The 22,886-nt window shown below is 33.9% G+C and overlaps 1 protein-coding gene across 1 annotated transcript; it reads left to right on the top strand.

Annotated features, from left to right (window-relative positions):
- The first annotated feature begins 4,855 nt into the window (after positions 1–4,855).
- LOC143085167 (protein zwilch homolog) lies at positions 4,856–16,033 on the top strand. Its single transcript, XM_076261374.1, has 2 exons — positions 4,856–5,869; positions 12,782–16,033. Exons 1-2 carry the CDS (start codon positions 4,924–4,926, stop codon positions 13,753–13,755), a joined length of 1,920 nt encoding a protein of 639 aa, XP_076117489.1. The 5' UTR covers positions 4,856–4,923; the 3' UTR covers positions 13,756–16,033.
- The last annotated feature ends 6,853 nt before the right edge of the window (positions 16,034–22,886 follow it).

Here is a 22,886-nt window from a genome sequence, read left to right as displayed (position 1 = left end):
GGTATCCGGTCGTTCCGGCCCCAAACCGATCCGGCCCCAAGTCAATCCGGCCCCAAGTCGATCCGGCCCACGTCGATCCGGCCCCAAGTCGATCCGGCCCCATAATAAAATAAGAAATAACTATATTGATCTTGGAGGAATTTGTGACACAGTATAAATGGAATTTGCAAAAAGTGTCCGATGATGGATGACAACAGGTAAGTGAAGTATTGGAGTACCAGTTAAACAGGTCGAGAACTCTAGATTTTCTGACGTCAGAATATATTTGCATAGTAATTTCCAAAACACAAGGCCAATATGGCCTTGAAAAACTGACCAATCGACTCAATGAACTACAATGCATTGTGGGCTACTACGAGTAAACTACTACTTAAAACACGTGGAATTAGTGGGAAAACAGTCAATTAATATATTGTCTGGGACTCTCATTACCAAAGTTTTTATTCTGCAAATATATTTAATGTAAAATATATAACGTAATCTTCAATTTGCATGCTCAGATTAAAAAAATATTGTTTATTGGCTTCACGATTCGACTTTCTTTTTCGCCTTGCAAAAGTAGTTGAACCGGTTTTGTGCATTGTTATAAATTGAACCTGCATTAATTTCACGACATGACACAGTGAAATATCCAATGAAGTGACCACTGTCCAGTAAGAAAATCATTTGAGCTCTTTTAAACCTGTATAATGTCATTGCAAAATCATTTCTACCTAGAAAAACACGAAACTTTCATTGAAACACTTCTTTCTGTACTGAATGTGTATTTTTTTTTATCAGGACCTGAACTAATAGTAAGAACATCATAATATTCAGTATGCTAAAAAGAAGTGTTATGAAAGCGGCAGGGGCGGGTCCAGCCATTTTAAAAAGGGGGTCCTAACCCTGGACAAAAGGGGAGGGGTTCCAACTACATGTCCCCATCCAAATGCACTAATCGTCCAAAAAAAGGGGGTCCATCCCCCGGAACCCCCGCCCCCTGGATCCGCCACTGAGCGGGTACGGTATATAACTCAATACATTTTTTATAGTTTAAATTCATCCATCGATAATATCCGTTTGTTGCTAATTTTATCACAAAATATACCTCAGAGGTTTTTTTATCGTTCGGCTGCTGTCCTGTTGACATATGTAAAATATCTCCAATATTAAAAGTCTCTGGATCATAGTGAGTGCCATATTACCTACTAGTATTATTTTTTTTCTAAAACGTGCTTTGTATATAGAAATAAGAAGATGAGGTATGAGTGCCAAATGAGACATCTTTCCAACAAAGACATAATTTAGTAAAGTAAGCAGTCAAATGCTGAAAAGTAAGCTATAAATGACCCAAAAATTACTTGTGTAAAACAATCCAAACAAAAAAAAAACAAAAAAAACCGGCCCAATTAAATATATAAAAGAACAAGAAATCTATCCCATCAAAAAAAATATATTGTATAGGAGCCTGTATTTCAGTGGTTGTCGTTTGTTTATGTGTTACATATTTGTTTTTCGTTCATTTTTTTTTATATAATTAAGGCCGTTAGTTTTCTCGTTTGAATTGTTTTACATTGTCATATCGGGGACTTTTATAGCTGACTATGCGGTATGGGCTTTGCTCATTGTTGAAGGCCGTACGGTGATCTATAAATGTTAATTTCTGTGTCATTTTGGTCTCTTGTGGACAGCTGTCTCATTGGCAATCATACCACATCTTCTTTTTTTATTATAGATCCAACGCTGCAATTTTCACAAAACATATCAAATTTTCCACCTTGTCGCACATACATATTGATAAAATCATTACAGCTTATTTCTTATGCATGTGGAGCAAAACTTTGGTTAGCTTGCTTACTTGTTTGTATATTGTACAAAATATAAAATATACAAGTTAAACTATGCCTATATATATATATTGTTTAAAGATGTCAATCTTGTTTTCAAAGCTTGTATAAACAACTATACAAACAAAGCAAGCAAGCCAACCAAAGTTTTACTTTGCAGGTTTAAGAAATCAGCTGTAATGATTTTATTCAGTTTGGCAAATGTCCGAGCCCGTTAAAAAACGAACAAACTGAAACTACAGTTGCTGACTTCGCTACCTTCAACAAAAAAGGGAACAGTTTGGAAGTCCCATATACTGAAATGTGACCAACAAAAATACTTATAAATTTTGTTAACACTGCCATGTATGTAAATATTTCTTCGCCTTTTTTACGAACACAAAATTCAAGGATCCCACATTTGCCTTTAATTATCTATACGAACATTGCTGTACTCTTGAATATCAGCACCGGCTGTTATCGACGGCTTACTTTACACCAGTAAGTTTGTCTCATGGGAAATTGTGTTTTTTCGCTGTTGTTTCGTTGCTTCTGGTGGAGAAATACATGAAATCTCTGTGCCATCATCAAACATGTTAATGGCTATATATCGGGTAATTCAAACCCTTTTTTCTTCACATAGAAACAACTCTTCGTTAATCTGAGCATGGAAGTAATACTTTATATCACGAACTATAAATGAGGATACACAAAATGAAAAACTTAGCGAAATTGTGAATCCCGCATTGCACGAAAAAATGTGTTGTATTTCAGTAAATAACACGTGTTCTTGGTTGATTGTAAACACGTAGTAGTCCATCATGCATTGTGACTCATTTAGTGGATTGGTCAAAAACCTAGGTAAAAATAAATTGCGTCACATGTAAATAAACAATTACATGTGCGAGAACATAAGTATGCTAATTTATGCATTTCCATATAAGGTAGTGGTCCCGACCTGTTAAAGAACTATTTTAAATCGATACGAAAATGATTGTTATTGTGTCGTTGGTTGTATAGCAGCTTCAACATATTTTAAAATATGAAGTTATTTTCCATGATAACTTTAACTTTAACTCATGGCGATTTCATTTTCTTTTTGTTCATACACAGAATATCTAAATAAATATTTACAGTCCACTGGAACCTATTAAATTTAACTCATCATAATGACTTGATTAATCAAATCATTAGTCTATAATTGGTTTGTTTATTCAACAATTGCCTGATGATTGTGAACTAAGGTAATGCCACTTGTAATCACTTAATTAAATCAAATCCTGATTAATTGATCTTCTGGTTTAGGTTGGTGTATATAATAATTATAAATTGTATTTTTTTCAGGTAACATCACAGGCTTCTATTTACTTGACAATGTTTGTTTTTTCATAATATCAACAAGGTCTTTATATATATAGATTGATATTTTGTTTGTTACTATCTCTGACACTCACATAAATATATATAACTTTTAAATCATTTACACTAACAGTTTTACACTGTCACTTACTTAAAGGGGTCACACTTGCAGCACTACAATAACATGATATACAGCAACTTTCATACGCCGTACATATGTAATATTTGCTCATCAAAAAACAAATGCACTATATCATTCTACACATATACATGTATAATATTTGCTCATCAAGAATAATAAATAAATGTTATAAAAACATATAGATTGTAGTCGCATAATACAATACACTTCATACAGTTCAAACAAATGTTAATCGGTAATCAGTCACTGTCTGTGTCTTCTTCTGGTTCTGGATCTGGCACAGGGATGTCATACATGTGGCCGACGGCACGAAGGAAGAAGGAGGTGGTAATGGTACCGTCTTGTAGCTGCTCCCATAGCGAAAACAGGCGTCCCTGTGAACGTTGGTACTTAACTTTGTGCGCTGCCAACGGGCAAGACTCTGTTCATCTACGAGGCGAACTTGTCTGGAGACAGTCTTGGCTTCTTTGATTAGTGCTGGTACAATCTTGTTGAAGTGCAGCTTTTTCCCGTTTTTTCATAGCTGACTATGCGGTATTGATTATGCTCAATGTCAAAGGCAGTACAGTGACCTTTCGTAAAAATACATAAATATACGGAAGCAAACAATATATAGCAATACAATATTTTGTTGACATCAATTGTAGATCAATTTTATTCTTATGATTTATTAAGAGAGCTTTTAATTTTGAGATAGCACTAGTCTCTATAACTTTCAATAATCACAAACCACACAAGGAAAAGCCATGGTGATATTAAAATCAATCGCATTCTGTCTTCTCTTTTATAGATAGGATTCGGCAAATCAAACAAAATTTCTCAATTCAGTGGCGGATCCAGAGGGGGGGTTCCGGGGGTACGCACCCCCCCTTTATTTTGGCCGATCAATGCATTTGAATCGGGACAATCGGGACATATGTTTTGCACCCCCCCTTTGCCCTGGGCTAGCACCCCCCCTTTCGAAAATTCCTGCATCCGCCACTGCAATTTGAGAAATTTTAAGAACTTAAAAGAAAAGCAAAATTTGTGTGTATCAGCTTGGGGATCGGCTTGTACCGTTGTGTATGTAACTATTTGTTATTACACAAGATGAAAGACTTGTTAGGATCACAGTCAATTGAAAGAAAACGCTAATTACTGCTGATTAATGTTGATGTCTGAATTGTTTTAATATAATTATACCCAATAATCTTGAAAACTTGTAATAAAAACATAATCAACCTAGTTGTTTTATACTCATCTGAAGAAAATATTTTTTTTTTTTTTTTTTTTTACCGTACACCTTTAACATTATAATAAAAATCATTAACATTTATGAATTACTTTAATATATATCTTTATTTTTATTCCTTATAAATATTTTTTTTTATTGGGGCCGGATCGACTTTACATTTGGGCCGGATCGACGTGGGGCCGGATCGACGTGGGACGGATCGACTTGGGCCGGATCGACGTGGGGCCGGATCGACGTGAAAGCCACCAAATCGACTTTGAAAGACTAATTTTCATTGGTCCATATTTTACTTTTAACTAATCAAAATACATTTAACTTTTGTGTAATAAGAATTGAAAAGCGGGAATTTTGTAAACAAAAAAAATAGAAAAATAACAGCTGACATGGATTCGTTTGAAATAGATGTTTTCAAGAAAAGCATTGAGACTATAATTACGTCTGAAAATGGAGAGTGCCTTGTTCAAGATGTCATGCTAACCTACATAAAAAATAATTCATCAGATTTCCCAAATCTCAGTATTTTGAAAGATTTGCTTCCAATACATTTTCCCGTCATTGTTGCACACAAGCCTTTCAATAAAAATCCTGTCAAACCAGAACAGAGTACATTCTTTGAAGACACAATCTACAAAGAGAAACCTACCAAAAAGCCTTCCTATGGTGATGTAGAAGGGTCACCTCTTAAACTTCAAACATATGCAGATTTTTCAGCCTTTGACGTCAGTTCTTTTGACTGTACAACACCTAAGTATGATGTCACCATCGACCCTGAAGATTTGAAGTTTGGGATTCCTTTAAAAGTAGCCAGGAAGTTGACAAACATTTTCAATATGGTAGTAAATTCTTCAATGAAGAGTGTACCATCATCAAATAGCAACCTGTATCATGCTTTTCTTTGTTTTTGTGATGGTAGTGACAGAAAGAGAACTGGATGTGTATACACTCAAAAATTATATTCTGAAAACAAAGAATATATTGGACTAAAATCCTCCATTATCAAAATAGTTGACCCAGTACAGAATAATACACATCTGCCAAGTTTGAAGAAAGAAGATTTTTCCAGATGTCAAGTTACATGCAAGGCTACATATGACATTTTAAATGATACAAGAGAGGAAAATCAGCTTGATATTAAAGCCAATTACAGATACAGAGGATCATTGATGTTGGATGTATCCTGGTCAAGATCAGTTCCCCATCTTGATTTGTTGCAACCACCACCTCCAGAGGCCACAACCACAGTGAAAGCCAATGTAATACCTGGAAGTATGATAAGTGCAGCTTATTCACTCTACCAAGAATTGTCTGTGTTAAGAAATCTTATAGAAGGTATATACATGTACACAATGATGAATATGGACCATAATTTGGTATTCGGCCTTTGGTTTCTTTTTGTATCCTTTTTTATAAGTTCTAAAATTTTAACTTTTATTTTGTGGGTTGTGTTGGTGTTAGAATAGTATGAATGGAACAATTGAGTTTTTCTAGAAAAAATTAATACATTTTGATTCACCGTTTACGTGACAGGAAACCAAACAGGAAACCAATCTTTATTTTCTTTATTTTGCACAATATAATTCAAAAGGCATAAATAAACACCATTACTAATGTTACTTGCTTCATGTTAATATTTAAAATCTATTTTCAATGTTATATTAAAGTTTTTTTTAAACGTGACAGGAAACCATAAGAAACCGAAAGCATTTTTTTAGTTTTATTTTATTTCAAAATCTGCTTAAAATAATCTGAACAGTTATACTTTTTCTTAAAATCCATCTTAAATGTAACAGTATTATAAAACTCCTAAATATGTGCTTGTTTTGAAAACAATTAGTACAATTTATTCAGAATTTTCCATATTTTCTTCATTGATACAGGATACCATAATCGTTGTATCTTGATGTTTTGGCCAAAAAAATATATTTATATTTGATTTTGAAATTCCAGTTATATAAAATTTATTCCAAATCATTGGCAATGTAAAATTCTTTAAATCCAGTAAAGAAAAAAACTTTTAACTTGAAATTAAAATCTTTAAAATAGGCACCATGTTATATTTGTGACCTGTACACCATCTACATGGTTTCCACATTTTAACCTACTTTAGTGGGCTAAAATCAATAAAGTACTTCCTTTCAAGTCATGCCTGGTAAAAGTTTACTTTTCCTTTGACAAGTTTATTGCGTTTCTGAAAAGTGTTTGCAGAACATGAATAAAAAAAAATAATTAAAAATTGTGACAAAGTTACCAACTTTGTACATTCCTAGTGTAACGGTATATTAACATGCATTTTTCATTTAATTATCTTTATTCACCTAAAATATTCAGTAATATTTACTGCTGAAGCAAAATCAATCCAACGAACATCGGCACCATGATAAGAGACGTAATTTCGATTGAATTTTCCAAGGACCCTTTACATCGTTATTGGGAAACGTAGTGGTAGTGTGTTTAAACGTCGGTCAAATTTGAAATCGATTTTGTCAAGTCATTGGGCATTTATTTTCACACAAGATCGTATGTAACATTATGCACATAGGAATAATAATAGACCCCAGGCGCAATCTCTTTGAAAATTGTATTTTCCTTTTTTAAACAAGTCGAAACAAGTCTACAGATTATGTTTGCTAACATCCCGTTGGAAACAAAAACAATGTTTAGAACTAGTATATCGTATGTCCGGCTGTAAGGGCGTGATCACATGTTAGTCACATGTTTCACGTATGACCGGAAATGATTAAAACTAAGGACAAAAACAATTTTAATAAATAACTGGACTTCTGTTTCGTGTGAAATGTAACGCATAACGATAACGTCATTTTCTTACTTAATTATTACGAAGATCAAAACAAGAATGTAAATCATCTCTGATTTACCTGTTTGAACATCTCGCGAGAGTTCATATTTGCATATTGTTTTTAAGAATTCTATTACAACAAAGCAGATTACATCATCTAAAATTTGCGTTACGAAATCGGACACAAAAATCACGCCACTGTTCTTACATCTGCTACATAAATACTTATAGTTCTCGGCATTTTCTTCTCACTATTCTTATTGGTCGATGTTCTTTGTTATTTGAAAGCAAAAGTTACGAATTTGCCGGTGACGATTATCTATAAATCAGTCAGCGTTATGCTCTTCGGAAGCAAAAAGTAACGCGAGAAACGACACAAAAATACGGTTGTAGAATCTTTGAAATTCGTATATTTCAATTTTTTTTCTAGGGAAGAGTAGCATTCACTTGTATGTTAATAAAAATAATGGCATCTTTAGATGTAGTTACAATTTTTCTTACAGTAATTCAAATTTTATCACTTTTCTATAGTTATAGGAAACGGAGCCCAATAGCAAATTATGGTCCATATGTAATATCTGCAAGGTTTGAAATTAGCAGGGGCTCACTTGCCAATGACCAACAATTCCAACAAGAAAACTGACAGTGATATTGTTTGTCTAAATTTTTGGAGAATGAAGGCTTTTTCCCCTGGAGAAGAATCCCAATAATGAATTTGAACAAAAAATGGCTTTAAATTATTCCCAAAAAGACCACTTTTTTCCCAAAGAGTGTAGTCTCAGTCGTAATTTTGCATGAATACAAACTGAAAAACACTCATTTTATACATTTTTATGCCTAAAATGACTATAGGTGCAGATTTGAGGGTTTATTTATGTATCATTACTGACAATAAGGGGTCTTATTTCAAAGCAGGGTTTGACTCTTGAAAGGGGGGTCTGCAAATTGAAGTTTCAGTAAAATTCATGGTTTATTCTAAATTTCCCAATTTGATAAAAATGACGCATATTTTCCCATTAAAAAAGGGTAGAGGTAGTTTTGAAAAAAGCTAACAATATACAATTGGACAGAATTACAGGCTCTTGACTTGGGAAATAATGTGGGACAGGCATATATACACAGAATGCGGCAGGGTTAAACATGTTACGATATCCCAACCCTCCCCTAACCTGGGAAAGTGGTGTAAGGCCAAATAAAAAAGTATGTGTGGTTCCAGCTACATCTGAAAAAAAGTAAGGGTAGGTAGGTAGGGATTTTTTTTCATTTTAATGTTTTTTTTTACATTGAGTCTATGGGAGCAACATTCTGACTTTCACAGTGCTTAATGAAAAATGACAATAAAATCTTTAGGGTAGGCTATTTTTAAGCCAAAAAAGTAGGGACGGTAGGGTTACTGGAACCACATATTTTTAATTTATTTGGCCTAACAATACAACATGAGAACCAACTATTAAAATCAGTTGTAAAAGGCTTATTTCATCGGATGGGATACAAATTATACTACGTTTACACTGAACATGTATGTAACGAAATCGAAAATGTAACATTATTATGTATCTAAATTGTATTTATACAGGTAAAATTTAGGTACGGTGAAATCCACTAAATGTATATCATTGACAGTGTTTGTTTAAACGGCACCATTTTTCAGAGTATAAAATCCTTTTTAATTCAAAATTGGATTATTTGTTTAGATTGTATGCAAGAAATCATTTGACATTTGAAGAGTTGTCTAAACAGGAGTTAATTTCCCTTATATTGGACACACAACACAAAATCTTAAGTTTGAGATCATACATTGTACTTAATATGATTAAGAAGATTTCATGAAATTTAAAGTATGTCTCACAATGTTATCATGCATTCATGATTATCATATAACTGTTTTTTTGAATTTGCAAAAGTCTTATATGTAGGTGTGTGGAAATACTGGACCTGATTAATACATGTATCATCAAACACTTGTTAACTTATAAATTGTGACCTTTTAATGGCCCAAGAAATTATTGAGTGACTGTTTTGTGACTAATATGAAAAAAAAGATGTGGTATGATTGCCAATGAGACAACTCTTCTCAATAGACCTAATTTAAATGACACAAATTTAACAACTACCGGTATAGGTCACTGAACGGCCTTAAATAATGAGCAAAGCCCATACTGCATAGTCAGCTATAAAAGAATTAGACCCTCACGATAACAGATGTAAAACAATTCAATGTCCATTTACCAAGTCATATTCCAAGTAAGGATTGGTTGTTATATTATTGTATTTTGATTGACCAGTATTTAACATGTATACTGTACTTTTTTTGCATGTTGACCTGGTCAACAAAATGATACAAGTAGCAATTATCGCTTCTATGCAAGCCTTGTTATTTAATACTTTATCAATTTGCAATGTATTATTGGCACAAAATTTTTCTAATAATTCAAGCATGACAATGAATGAGTCAACGGAAGTCCTGAACAATGGACCACTTCATGTTATAAAACTTTTCAATATAATGCTAAAAATATGCTTTAAAGTATTAAATGTATTACAGCATTGTTATTTCATCAAATAAATTTAAGTCAAAAATTCTTATCAATAAAACTAAATATAATAAGGGACCAATTCTTTTCCAAAATAAGAGAAATAGTTCCACCTTTTTAGCTCACCTGGCCCATATATATAGGGCCAAGTGAGCTTTTCCCATCACTGGGTGTCCATCGTCGTTAACTTTTACAAAAATCTTCTCCTCTGAAACTACTGGGCCAAATTAAACCAAACTTGGCCACAATCATCATTGGGGTATCTAGTTTAAAAAATGTGTGGCGTGACCCCGCCAACCAACCAAGATGGCCGCCGTGGCTAAAAATAGAACATAGGGGTAAAATGCAGTTTTTGGCTTATAACTCAAAAACCAAAGCATTTAGAGCAAATCTGACACGGGGGTAAAATTGATTATCAGGTCAAGATCTATCTGCTGTACAATTTTCAGATGAATCGGACAATCCGTTGTTGGGTTGCTGCCTCTGAGTTGGTAATTTTAAGGTATTTTTGCTGTTTTTGGTTATTATCTTGAATATTATTATAGATAGAGATAGACTGTAAACAGCTATAATGTTCAGCAAAGTAAGATTTACAAATAAGTCAGCATGATGGAAATGGTCAGTTGATCCCTTTAGGAGTTATTGCCTTTTATAGTCAATTTTTGACCATTTTTCGTAAATCTTAGTAATTTATTACAAAAATCTTCTCCTCTGAAACTACTTGGCCAAAGTAATCCAAACTTGGCCACAATCATCTTTGGGGTATCTAATTTAAAAAATGTGTGGCGTGACCCGGCCAACCAACCAAGATGACTGCCATGGCTAAAAATAGAACATAGGGGTGAAATGTAGATTTTGGCTTATATCTCTGAAACAAAAGCATTTAGAGCAAATCTGACACGGGGGTAAAATTGATTATCAGGTCAAAATGTATCTGCCCTGAAATTTTTAGACAAATCAGACAACCTAATGTTGGGTTGCTGCCCCTGAATTAGTAATTTTAAAGAAATTTTGCAGATTTTGGTTATTATCTTGAATATTATTATAGATAGAGATAAACTGTAAACAGCAATAATGTTCAGAAAAATAAGTTCTACAAATAAGTCAACATGACCAAAATGTCAATTGACCCCTTAAGGAGTTATTGCCCTTTATAGTCAATTGTTAACAATTTTCATAAATTTTTGTAAATTATTGTAAATTTTTAAAAAATATTTTCCACTGTAATTACTGGGCCAAGTTCATTATAGATAGAGATAATTGTAGCAACAAGAATGTTCAGTAAAGAAAGATCTACAAACACATCACCATCACCAAAACACCATTTTGTCATAAATTTATCTGTGTCCATTGTTAATATGCACATAGACCAAGGTGAGCAACACAGGCTCTTGAGAGCCTCTAGTTTAAATATGACTAATGAAGCAAGATTTAAATTTTTGTATATATGTGTGGTGAGACTGATATAGTTAGAATTATTGTTAAATTTTTAAGCGACATGTACATTTCAGATTTTTAACCGGATTTTTGTGATGTCGGTTATTGATTTGGGGATGTACGGCGGGCGGCCGGTCGGGCGGGCGGCAATCAAATGTTGTCCGTGCATTAACTCATGAACCTTTCAACCAAAGCTTTTAAAATTTTAACATGTTACTGACCACTAAATGAAGGTCAAGTTCAATAATGGCGATTTTGACTTTTACCGTTCAGGAGTTATGGTTCTTGAAAGATTGAAAAATGGAGTTTCCAGTCGTGTCCGTGCATTTACGCATGAACTGTTCTACCAAAGCTTCCCAAATTTTAATATGTTGTTACCAATGACAAAATGGAGGTCAAGTTCAATAATGACGTTTTTGACTTGTACGGTTCAGGAGTTATGGTTCTTGAAAGATTGAAAAATGGAGTTTCCAATCATGTCCGTGCATTTACGCATGAACTGTTCTACCAAAGCTTCCCAAATTTTAATATATTGTTACTGATGACAAAATGGAGGTCAAGTTAAATAATGACGATTTTGACTTTTACCGTTCAGGAGTTATGGTTCTTGAAAGATTGAAAAATGGTGTTTCCAGTCATGTCCAGTCATGTCCGTGCATTTTCTCATAAACCATTCAACCAAAGCTTTTGAAACTTTTATATGTTGTTACTGATGACAAAATAGAGGTCAAGTTCAATAATGACGATTTTGACTTTTACCGTTCTGGAGTTGTGGTTCTTGAAAGATCGTAAAATTGCGTTTCCATTCACGTTGTTGCATTTACTAATGAACCATTCAATCTAAGCTTTTCAAATTTTAATATGTTGATACTGACTACAAAATGGAGGTCAAATTTGATATTGACGATTTTCACTTTCAGCATTCATCAGTTATGGTTCTTGTGATATTGCCAGGACACAAATAAATGTTAATAAATCCGGTTTGCTGTCGTTGTGACAGCCTCTTGTCTAGAAATGCTTTATTAAGTACTAAATAACTTTGTGGTACGGTACCACCTCCGTATAAATATACAATGTTTATGAACATGGTATGATATATGTTTGTATGTTTTGTATTGTCTTGGTATCAATCCTGTAATTTTGGATATAAAACCAATAAAGATTACTTACTTACCAATATCCTTCATATTGGATACAAATTTGATAAAGTAGTCTAATTATGCAGAGTGAGACATTTCATAGTGAAAGCATTTCATCTAAGATACTACACAGGCTTCAAAATGCATCGTTATGGAGGAAAGGGGTTAAAGTATCATTTTGTATTAATAAAGTATAATGGTAATTATGTGTTGATACAGTGTATATATATATATACATTTGTAGGACAACATTGTGTTAATATCTTTTATTTAGTTCACAGTATTTTATATAAAAAAAAAATTGTGGCTTACTCTTATCAAAATTCCATTTCAGGTTTACAGTCGTCACAGATCACCTGGATTCCAGAGGAAGAGAGAAAGGTCCATATAATGTTATCTGTTAAGGAGTTGTTTGATAAGTTGAAACAAGGAGATGCTTATTCCAAAGAATCTGACAAACAATCTACCAACACTGACAGTGATCTAAATGAAGTATCCAGTAAATTTGTACTGAATGAAAGAGATAATTTTGACTTTACAGATTACCTATGGAAGATACTCTCCAACTGCACATCATACCAAGAGCTCATTGATCCCTTTAGGTATATATTTACAGCATTAAGTAATGGAGAATTACAACCCATGGTACATAGAGGTAACAACACTATGGTAGCTCAACTGGTGCGTGATTCATTCTCAGGGAAGTTACGTATCCCAAACCTGGCTGGCCTATATCCTGTTGAGCTTCTTGTAGAAATAGGAATTGAAAAGCTACGACAGGATTACACTTATGCATTCTTGTCCAAGGATCTGGCTACCCGTGAAAATCTGGAGCCATTTTTAAAATCGTCTAGTGATTTTAGTACACAGCTTGTCCAGCTTGAGAAGATGCACTCTGTGATTGAGATGATTGCAATGTTTCAGTTCTTTTTACAGATCCCTCTTTCAAGTCTCAGTGCCATAGCTAGAGAAATGATTCACTATTATGAAAGAAATCAAATTTCTAATCAACATATTTTCAAATTCATTGTTCCTACAAGTTCTGTTATCAAAGATCTTGAAGGTTGTCCACCATCAACCTGGCAGCTAGCATCAACAAAGCTAGTAGAAAACATGAAAGAAACAATGACCTATTTACTGACCTCAGACCCACCTTTCAAACATTTACCTGTAAATGATACGAATATGAACCTGAAAGAAGATGTAAATGAAAATGACACCAAAATTGATGATACAGTTTGTGCTGAGAAAATGAAAAGACCTTATTTCCTGGTGAACAAATTAGAATGTGTCAGTGTGTTAATTTAACTTTACAATACATAATTATTAATATTTGTAACAAATTAATAAGACTATTTTTATTATGCCCCACCTATGATAGTAGAGGGGCATTATGTTTTCTGGTCTGTGGCTCCGTTCGTCCGTCTGTCTGTCTGTGGTTCCGTTCATCTGTCCGTTCAGGTTAAAGTTTTTGGTCAAGGTAGTTTTTGATGAAGCTGAAGTCCAATCAACTTGAAACTTAGTACACTTGTTGCTTATGATATGATCTTTCTAATTTTAAAGCCAAATTAGACTTTTGACCCCAATTTCATGGTCCACTGAACATAGAAAATGAAAGTGGGAGTTTCAGGTTAAAGTTTTTGGTCAAGGTAGTTTTTGATGAAGCTGAAGTCCAATCAACTTGAAACTTAGTACACTTGTTGCTTATGATATGATCTTTCTAATTTTAAAGCCAAATTAGACTTTTGACCCCAATTTCACGGTCCACTAAACATAGAAAATGAAAGTGGGAGTTTCAGGTTAAAGTTTTTTGGTCAAGGTAGTTTTTGATAAAATTGAAGTCCAATCAACTTGAAACTTAGTACATATGTTCCCTATAGTATAATCTTTCTAATTTTAATGCCAAATTAGATTATTACCCAATATCACGGTCCATGGAACATGGAAAAGGATAGTGCGAGTTGGGCATCCGTGTACTTTGGACACATTCTTGTTCTAAATGTATATTATGTATAATTTATTTACCATGTTTACAATGCCTTCATTTCATTGACTTTGTTGTAGTTATATTTTAGGCAAACAGAGGTCATATTTTTATTTGTATAAAAACATTACTTCTTGAACTAAACTCAGATATTCTGAACATTATCACACATACGTACAATGAACATTACCATACACCTTCTTTCTTAACTTTTTCATAAAATTTACTCTCACAAGTGAAAAACATAAAAGCCTTTAACTTTGACCTTTTGTTGTAACTTATAACTTACATGTAGTTTGAATGTTAGATTTAATCTAAGGCCAACATAAAATGATATGGGATTTTTTTCCCATTGAGTCTATGCATATGGGAACAGCATTGTGATTTTAACAGTGCTTAATCAAAAATGGCCAAAAAACTTTAGGGTAGGGGATAAAAATTTCATTTTTTTTTACATTGAGTCTATGGGAGGAACATTCTGACTTTTAACAGTGCTTTATACTGAAAAATGACAAAAAAACTTTATGGTAGGCTATCTTTTAGCTTGAAAAATAGGGAGGGTAGAGTAATAGGGAACACACACCTTTTTTTATTTTGCCTGAGCCATCACTATTAAATTTCAATCTGTTGGTTTTGCATAACATGTTCATGTATATTAATGATATGATCACGGTGTTGTGCAGGCACATGACATTAAGGAAAGAAACATACATTCAGTAATTATTGCGATGTTTTTATTATTGTGAAAAATGCTACAGGGATAAAATCGCAATAATTTAAAATTCAAATGAATTTTTTTTTCATATGAATCATTTTTGTGAATTAATTATATAACAATGACAAAATCGTAATAAAAAATGCATGCAATAATTTCTGAATACTTTAATATTTGGAATAATGAGTATTAAGATTATTTCTTTCAAATTGATTGATTTAAATAGCCTGGCCAAATAGAATTAGTCATGTTACTAATGTTAGTTAATTAAAATAAATTGTCAACTAATAGTACAATGTACAAAGTTACAATCCAGATGGTATAAAACCAGTCATGATGTTCTGATCAATTGAGTATGTACATGTACATACCAGTATGTAGTGTACAATTTATTTTTTTAAGGGAGCATTAAGTGTCCATCAGTCACATATTTATTTCCACTCTAGATTTCCTATTCCAAATTTTATGAAACTCAATGTTTAGAACTATTTACCTCGCAGACAGTTTTAATTTTGGCAGTTAGTCACTTACCGTTCTATTAGAGTTATTTCCCATTTAATCTAAAAAAATTACTTGACTCCTCATACACATTCTACTTTTTTGTCATTTGAATTAATATCAGAATGTTATTACTACATGACTACATTTTTGAGGTGGTCAAAGAAAAATCATCACATTTTCATTATTCAATTTGATGATGGAATATTTATTCAGAGTTTTCAGCCTTCATTTAAAGAGTCCATTTTTGTCCATTCTTGAAAGACCGCAATAATTTCTGAATTCACACTATTGTTTAAAATAGGGAACTGCAAATCTGGGTCCAAATTTGGCATATATACATATACAGTGTATTTTTTAAAATTTACATTAAATACATGTATAATGATCATGTGTACATTGTTCTTTGTCATGTATGTTTCAAGTTGATGTGGCCACAGCTTCGTGGAAATCACATTCATGTATATAAAATTACTTGATCAAAACATGTTTAATAGTACTGACTGAATAGAATACACTATGCCTCCTTTAATCCTACACAGAAGATAAATACATTTAATCAATCAGCTAATTAAAAGAAATGAAGAGTTTTACTTTACCAAGAATTCTTCATTGTTTTGTATATATGACTTGAAAATTAAAGACAGTTTTACATTGTACTTACATGCATATATCAAAGTGGATACTTTCAGTTTGTTTCATTTCTTACCAGTAGTTTACTTGATAATTTAACATGTGTTTGAAGTAGAACATATTAAATTCAAAACACTGCCTAACTAGTATCATGAACAGAAGAAACACAGCTGAATAGTTGCTGGTTTATACATATTTTTGTCTGTAAATAAAACAATTGTTTTCATTTTTACACACCATATTTGAACACCTGTAATGTGTTACATGTAAAGAAGTGCATTTATAAATGCCTAAATTCCAGCACAGAATCTTACATAATTTTTTGTCAAGCCTGCTACTTGTTGCAGAAAACTCAACATAGGGATAGTGCTCCGCCAGCAGCGGTGTTTACTTACTTCTCAAAAGCTATATATTTTAGAAGGTGGAACGCCTGGATGCTTCATACTTTGTATATATATCCCTTATGTTACATAGTTTCCTTCTGTCACATGTTCATTGTCCTTGACCTCATTTTCATGGTTCAGTGCCTACTTGGAAAAAAAGTTAATAATTTTTGTAATGTTAATTTCATCATTATAATGAGTACCAGGGTAATAGGATAACTATTAATTAGTATGTGTGTACATTGCTAAGTCCTCCTGGCCATCAGACAGTATTCACTTGACCTCCACCTCATTTCATGGATCAGTGAGCAATATTAAGTTTTGGTGGTCAAGCCCATATCTCAGATACTATAAGCAACAGGTCTAGTATATTTGGCATATGGAATGATTGTAAGGTGTAAATGTCCAACTGGTAGGAGTCATCTGACCTTGACCTCATTTTTATGGTTTAGTGGTTAGTTATGTTTTTGTGTTTTGGTCTGTTTTTCTTATACTGTATGCAAAAGGTCTACTTTATTTGGTGTATGGAAACATTTAATGATCTATATGTCAAGTGGTGCCGGTTTTATTTGACCTTGACCTCATTTTCATGGTTCATTGCTAAGTGTTAAGTATGTGTGTTTTGGTCTGTTTTTCTTAATTTATAAGCAATAGGTCAACTATAAGAGTTGTAAGGAAGAATTGTTAGCTGTATATGTCTGTCTGGCAGGGTTCATCTGACCTTGACCTCATTTTCATGGTTCATTGGTCAATGTTTAGTTTTCTTGGTTAATGTTAAGTTTATGTGACAGTTGTAATAAAGCTTTATATTTAGAACAATTAACGTAATATCAATGACAGAAACTGAAAATTAAACCATATCAAACAGCAAGAGTTAACTTGGGTGATGTGATATAAGTCATATAAGCATGATAAAAAGATATTAGAATGTCAGTTCACTCATGAAACATCTGAGATTTAAAAAACGGTCATGATGGCAACCATAAAACTTTCAATGTGATGACTCACTTCAATGTCACTGTTAAGAACCCTCTTTTTGAGTTCAAGAAAAAAAACTACTGATGAGTGTAGTAAAGAATTCTGTCTTATATATGACATGTCCATTAACAGCAATCATAACAATGTAGTGGTAACAACTGTCTTTACAAGGTTTCCAAATCATCTTGTTTAAACCGTGTCTACACTTTTACAAGAAAAAGTTAAATTGATTAAAATACAGATCATGTATCCAGCTTGTCTGATTAATCAGATTAAGAGATGTATATTCAATTTTCATTGAAAATAGCACATTGTTGGTACAGTTGATTGGATGATGGAGATGATAAAACAGAGTTCTCTTTGAAACCAGATGAATCTACTAGCTAGTGTCTTGGTAATAAAAGGCAATGTTTTCCAATCTTAAAAGGAAAGGAACGATGTCGGGAAGCCCTCTTCCCATGTTCCCTTGTCTAGTTCAAACGGAAATTAAAACATATGACCCCCACCCCACCCAGAGGCAATCTCGTTGATTCTGATGGGCAGTTTCCCCCAAAAAAATATATGAAACTATAGTCCAATACGTTTGAAAACTTTACCAGAGGATTGGTACAAAATTATCAACAAAACAAATTGAAATGTTAAGTTGCTGTACTCTAAATGGTTTAAATCATGGGAATTATTTGTCGACGGTCACAGAGTGGCTAAATTCTGTTCAGGTTAACTGCAATATAATTCGAGGTATATCACTGCAAGAGTATCCAAAAAACAGTAGGTATTATTACAGCTGATTTCACTGAGTGTGTAGGCATAGGTAATATCTTTGGTTAGCTTGCTTGTTAGCTGATCCGCAAAGTCATTGTAAGGTTAGGTAAACTACCCTCCTTTAAGAGTAGACTAGCCCGACAGATAACTTATCTATCTGTCAGTTGGACTAGGCTTTTACGAAAGGAGGGTTTTATATCTGACATAATGATGACTCAACGGTTCAGCTAACCAAATATATTACCTTTGCCTACACACTCAGTGAAATCGGCTGTAAAACGAAATTCGGAAATAGTCTTGATTAAAACTTCCATCAACGAGATTGCTAATGATACGTTCATATCACAGCTTGATTTTGTTCTCTTGTCAATGACCTCATATTCATTGCAAAGTTAGACATGTCCTTCAGTAATTACGTATTCTGTGTCAACACTATTAATATATTTATTGTAAAGAATAAAAAGATGCGTAGGATCTAGAGATCGGATAGTTCAACTGGATTCATGTTGCTCTCTCTACACACAACAGTCACAGAGATAATCTGATACAAAGATCGTATTTCCAGAACTAGAATTAGACTATCATAATATGTGTAACTCGGCGAGCTCGTCGTCTTAGGTGGAAAGACTGACAGACAGACTTTACTCAGTACACCATTCCTCTCTTGGAGCTGAAAGGATAAAAATAAACCCCATGTTTAATAAGTTTTTTAAAACAAAAGTAATAACATTCCCTTTCCTTCAAGTTTTTTACACTAATTATTTCAAAATGAACAAGCATGTTTGTATGTGCAATCGATATAGCAACATAGATTTATAAAAGTTGTGACGGAAACTGTTCGGTGTTTGACGAACGGACCGACGGACAAGGCAAATAGATAAGGACAATTAAAATTACCCCACTTAAATGTTCAAATGCAAAAGATATAAACATATGTGCCATCGTGCGGCCTTCAACTATAAGACCGTACCGTACAGCTGGCTATAAAATGCATCGACATGAATTAAAAATGAAAATCACTTCAAACGCGAAAACTAACGACCATATTTAACAGGTTGGGAACAAACCCTCTTTATGTTGAATTTATCTATATTGAATTATTATCCTTCTATAGAGGGATATTTTCGTTTAGACTTTATTTAAAGCCGAACATGGCAAACCCGCATTTTCTAGATGAAAGTTGAATTTTTATAGCCTATGATGTACACTATTGCAGTAAAATTTTGGCACTTGTCTCAGTATATATCCTATACAAACTATATGTGCACATTTGAATTACATACATATCAATAATACATATATATAATGAGCTATGGCATGGTCCAGTGACTTAATCTGTTCAATTTGCAATTTTCAATATTAAGTTTTCATGGTCAACATGGTCAAGTTGGTAAGTTTCTCAGATAATATAAGCAATAGGTCAACAGTATTTGGTGCATGGCGTGATTACAAGGGTGCACCTGTCCATCTGGCATACATTATCTATCACCGACCGTGCAAGGGCTGTATAGCCAGTCAAGGTCGTTAAAACTTCCATTTGTTGTACATAATCTAACCTTGCCCTCATTTTCATGGTTCATTGGTCAGTGTTAAATTTATATAATTTGACCCGTTTCTATAAGATTATAAATTGCAATAGGTCAACTATGTTTTTGTGAATAGAATGATGCAATCTAAAAAAGTTTGTTGGCAGGATTCATTTGATTTCATGGGTCATCGATAATGTTAAAATGATCTGCTACTTGTAGTAAAACTTGTATTTTAAAGACTTCTCTATGGTCGGGTTGTTGTCTCTTTGACAGATTCCCCATTTCCATTCTCAATTTTTTTTCAACATTTATCAATTTTTTTCAACATTTATACAATTTTCAATTATGGTCAGTAAAGTAGGCTAGACATTTCAGTTGGTGGAATTAAAGCTTAAGACAAGAAAAAATTTCGAAAATCCTTTGAAAACCAAGAACTCCCTGGTTGGTTGGTATATATAAGTTCCGAGAATTTGACTTGACGCAAAATAAATGAAAGTAAACTGACAGACATACTTGAAATCGTACGCGGGAGCTATATATGAATGTCATTGTGTATATTTGTGAGGGTTGAACGGAACTTCTTTAGGAAATCGTACCACAGAGCTACATATAATATATGAATGTACTTAGATTTGTGAAGCTCTTGGCTGCATATATAAGCATCTATCATCAGATTGAAGATTTTCAAATCTATACCAGTATTTAACAATTGACTTAACAATCTATAATACTAAAATTGCGAGGTCCAATTTGTCAGCCGTCATCGGGTAAAAACGACAGATCAAAGAATTCAACTCTATATATAACTAATATAGGACAATGGTGTAGATTAAAAATTACACCACTCCAGACCCTTTTGTTTTCAGCATAATTAATATTGCCAATAATTAACAAGTTCCGGGTCGAATCCGATACCGATACAAATAGTATATTCAGCTAGTACCTTATCTGTACGTTCCGCATTTGACAGGCGCACCACCAAACGGTGTATTTAGGATTTTGCTATACACACGGGTCATAATCAAAGGACTGACACTACTAAATTCAATCATTGTCAAATTGTTCCCTATTGTAGTTTTATTCAGCAATCAGCAAGACTTTCTAAGATAACTAATATAGGACAATGCTGTTGATTAAAAAATACTCCATTCCTGGATAGCCAGGACCTTTTGTTTTCCAAATAATTAATATTTCCAATAACTGATAAGTTCCAGGTCGACGGGTTCAAACAGAAAGATTTGAAAGCAGAGAAAACTGTGTATCTTATAATCGACTTGACTTATCAGATGACAATACCAATTACTAAAATAAGGCTTAGGCATAGTTATATATATACTTTAATTCAGTCACGGACCCGCGATATCACGGGTGTGTACTTGTATCATGTATATTTCTATGGATTGAATGGAACCCCTTGAGGAAATCGTACCACAGAGCGATATAAGAATGCCATCGTGTATATTTCTGATGATTGAAAGGAACCCCTTTAAGCCCCAGTCTCAGTAGACCACGATCGCACCACGCTCACCACGATCTAAAATAAATTCAGATCGTGGTGAGGTTGCAGTATGAGCGGCATGGAAATGTAAATTTTCGTTGCTCTCACGATGCTACTACGTCCTCATTACGCTTCTACAACGATCCCGCTACGATTATACCACGTTCTCACCGCGCTTATTCTGCGACCTCACTACGCTTATCAAGATCTTCCTATGCTCTTCACGTTCTCACTACGACCATACCATGAGTTATTTGATTGCAATACGATCTTACTGCGATTATAGCACGTTCTTACCAATACCTGTCAACTGACCCGTATTCTGCGGGTGTGACCCGAGATTTAAATGTAAATTTTCGTTGCTCTCACGATGCTACTACGTCCTCATTACGCTTCTACAACGATCCCGTTACGATTATACCACGTTCTCACCGCGCTTATTCTGCGACCTCACTACGCTTATCAAGATCTTTCTATGCTCTTCACGTTCTCACTACGACCATACCATGAGTTATCCGATTGCAATACGATCTTACTGCGATTATAGCACGTTCTTACCAATACCTGTCAACTGACCCGTATTCTGCGGGTCACTTACCACGATTATACTATACGTTCATACCGCGATCTTAAGTACGTTCTCAGCAATAACGTCAACATCGTGTTCCATATCAATACAGTTTCATTCCTTCTATTTCTGATTAATACGTATATTTCTCGGAAACAATACAGTCATGCCACCAAAATCTACTAGAACACGTGGGCGTGGTGGTAGGGGTTGATGTAGAGGCAGAGGTAGCAAAGTAACGAATCCTGATCAAGCAGAGATGTCGGACCGACCAATCCACCTATTGCTGGTCCATAAAGCTCAAATGACGATATTTTAGTGGACGATAGCAGAGATGACACAGATGTGTCAATAGATATAGGAAGATGTGGTATGAGTTCCAATGAGACAACTCTCCATCCAAGTAACAATTTATAAAAGTAAACAATTATAGGTCAAGGTACGGCCTTCAAAACGGAGCCTTGGCTCACACCGAACAGCACGCTATAAAGGGCCCAAAAAATACTAGTGTAAAAACCATTTAAAAGGGAAAACCAACGGTCTAATCTATATAAAAACAAGAAGCATGGTTGAGCCGTTAGAGCAAATGGATAATTACAATTATACAAACAAAATGTAGGGAGCTTTTTTTATTTTTATTTTATGTGAAAATGACAATAAGAATGGTGGTCGTAGTGTGAACGTAGTCAAGTCGTAAGAAGAGCGTGTTGAAAACGGCAAGAGCGTGCTGGAATCGTACTATGGTCTTGAACAGCGTGGTATAGTCGTAGTGGAAGCGCAGTTGGGTCGCGGTGAGAACGCAATGGTCGTAGTGAGGTCGTGATAACGTCGCGGTGAGATCGTAGCACAATCTCTCCGAACAGACCCACGCTCTCGCTACGATTGTACAGC

Source organism: Mytilus galloprovincialis, chromosome 8 (genome assembly GCF_965363235.1).
Source record: "Mytilus galloprovincialis chromosome 8, xbMytGall1.hap1.1, whole genome shotgun sequence".
NCBI lineage: Eukaryota > Metazoa > Mollusca > Bivalvia > Mytilida > Mytilidae > Mytilus > Mytilus galloprovincialis.
This window is presented reverse-complemented; position numbering and strand designations above follow the sequence as displayed.

Bases quoted from the DNA above. Each gene is read 5' to 3' on its own strand.
- LOC143085167 (XM_076261374.1), top strand. From the start codon at position 4,924: ATGGATTCGTTTGAAATAGATGTTTTCAAGAAAAGCATTGAGACTATA. The intron at 5,870-12,781 runs GTATATACATGT...ATTCCATTTCAG, and splicing joins GTTAAGAAATCTTATAGAAG to GTTTACAGTCGTCACAGATC.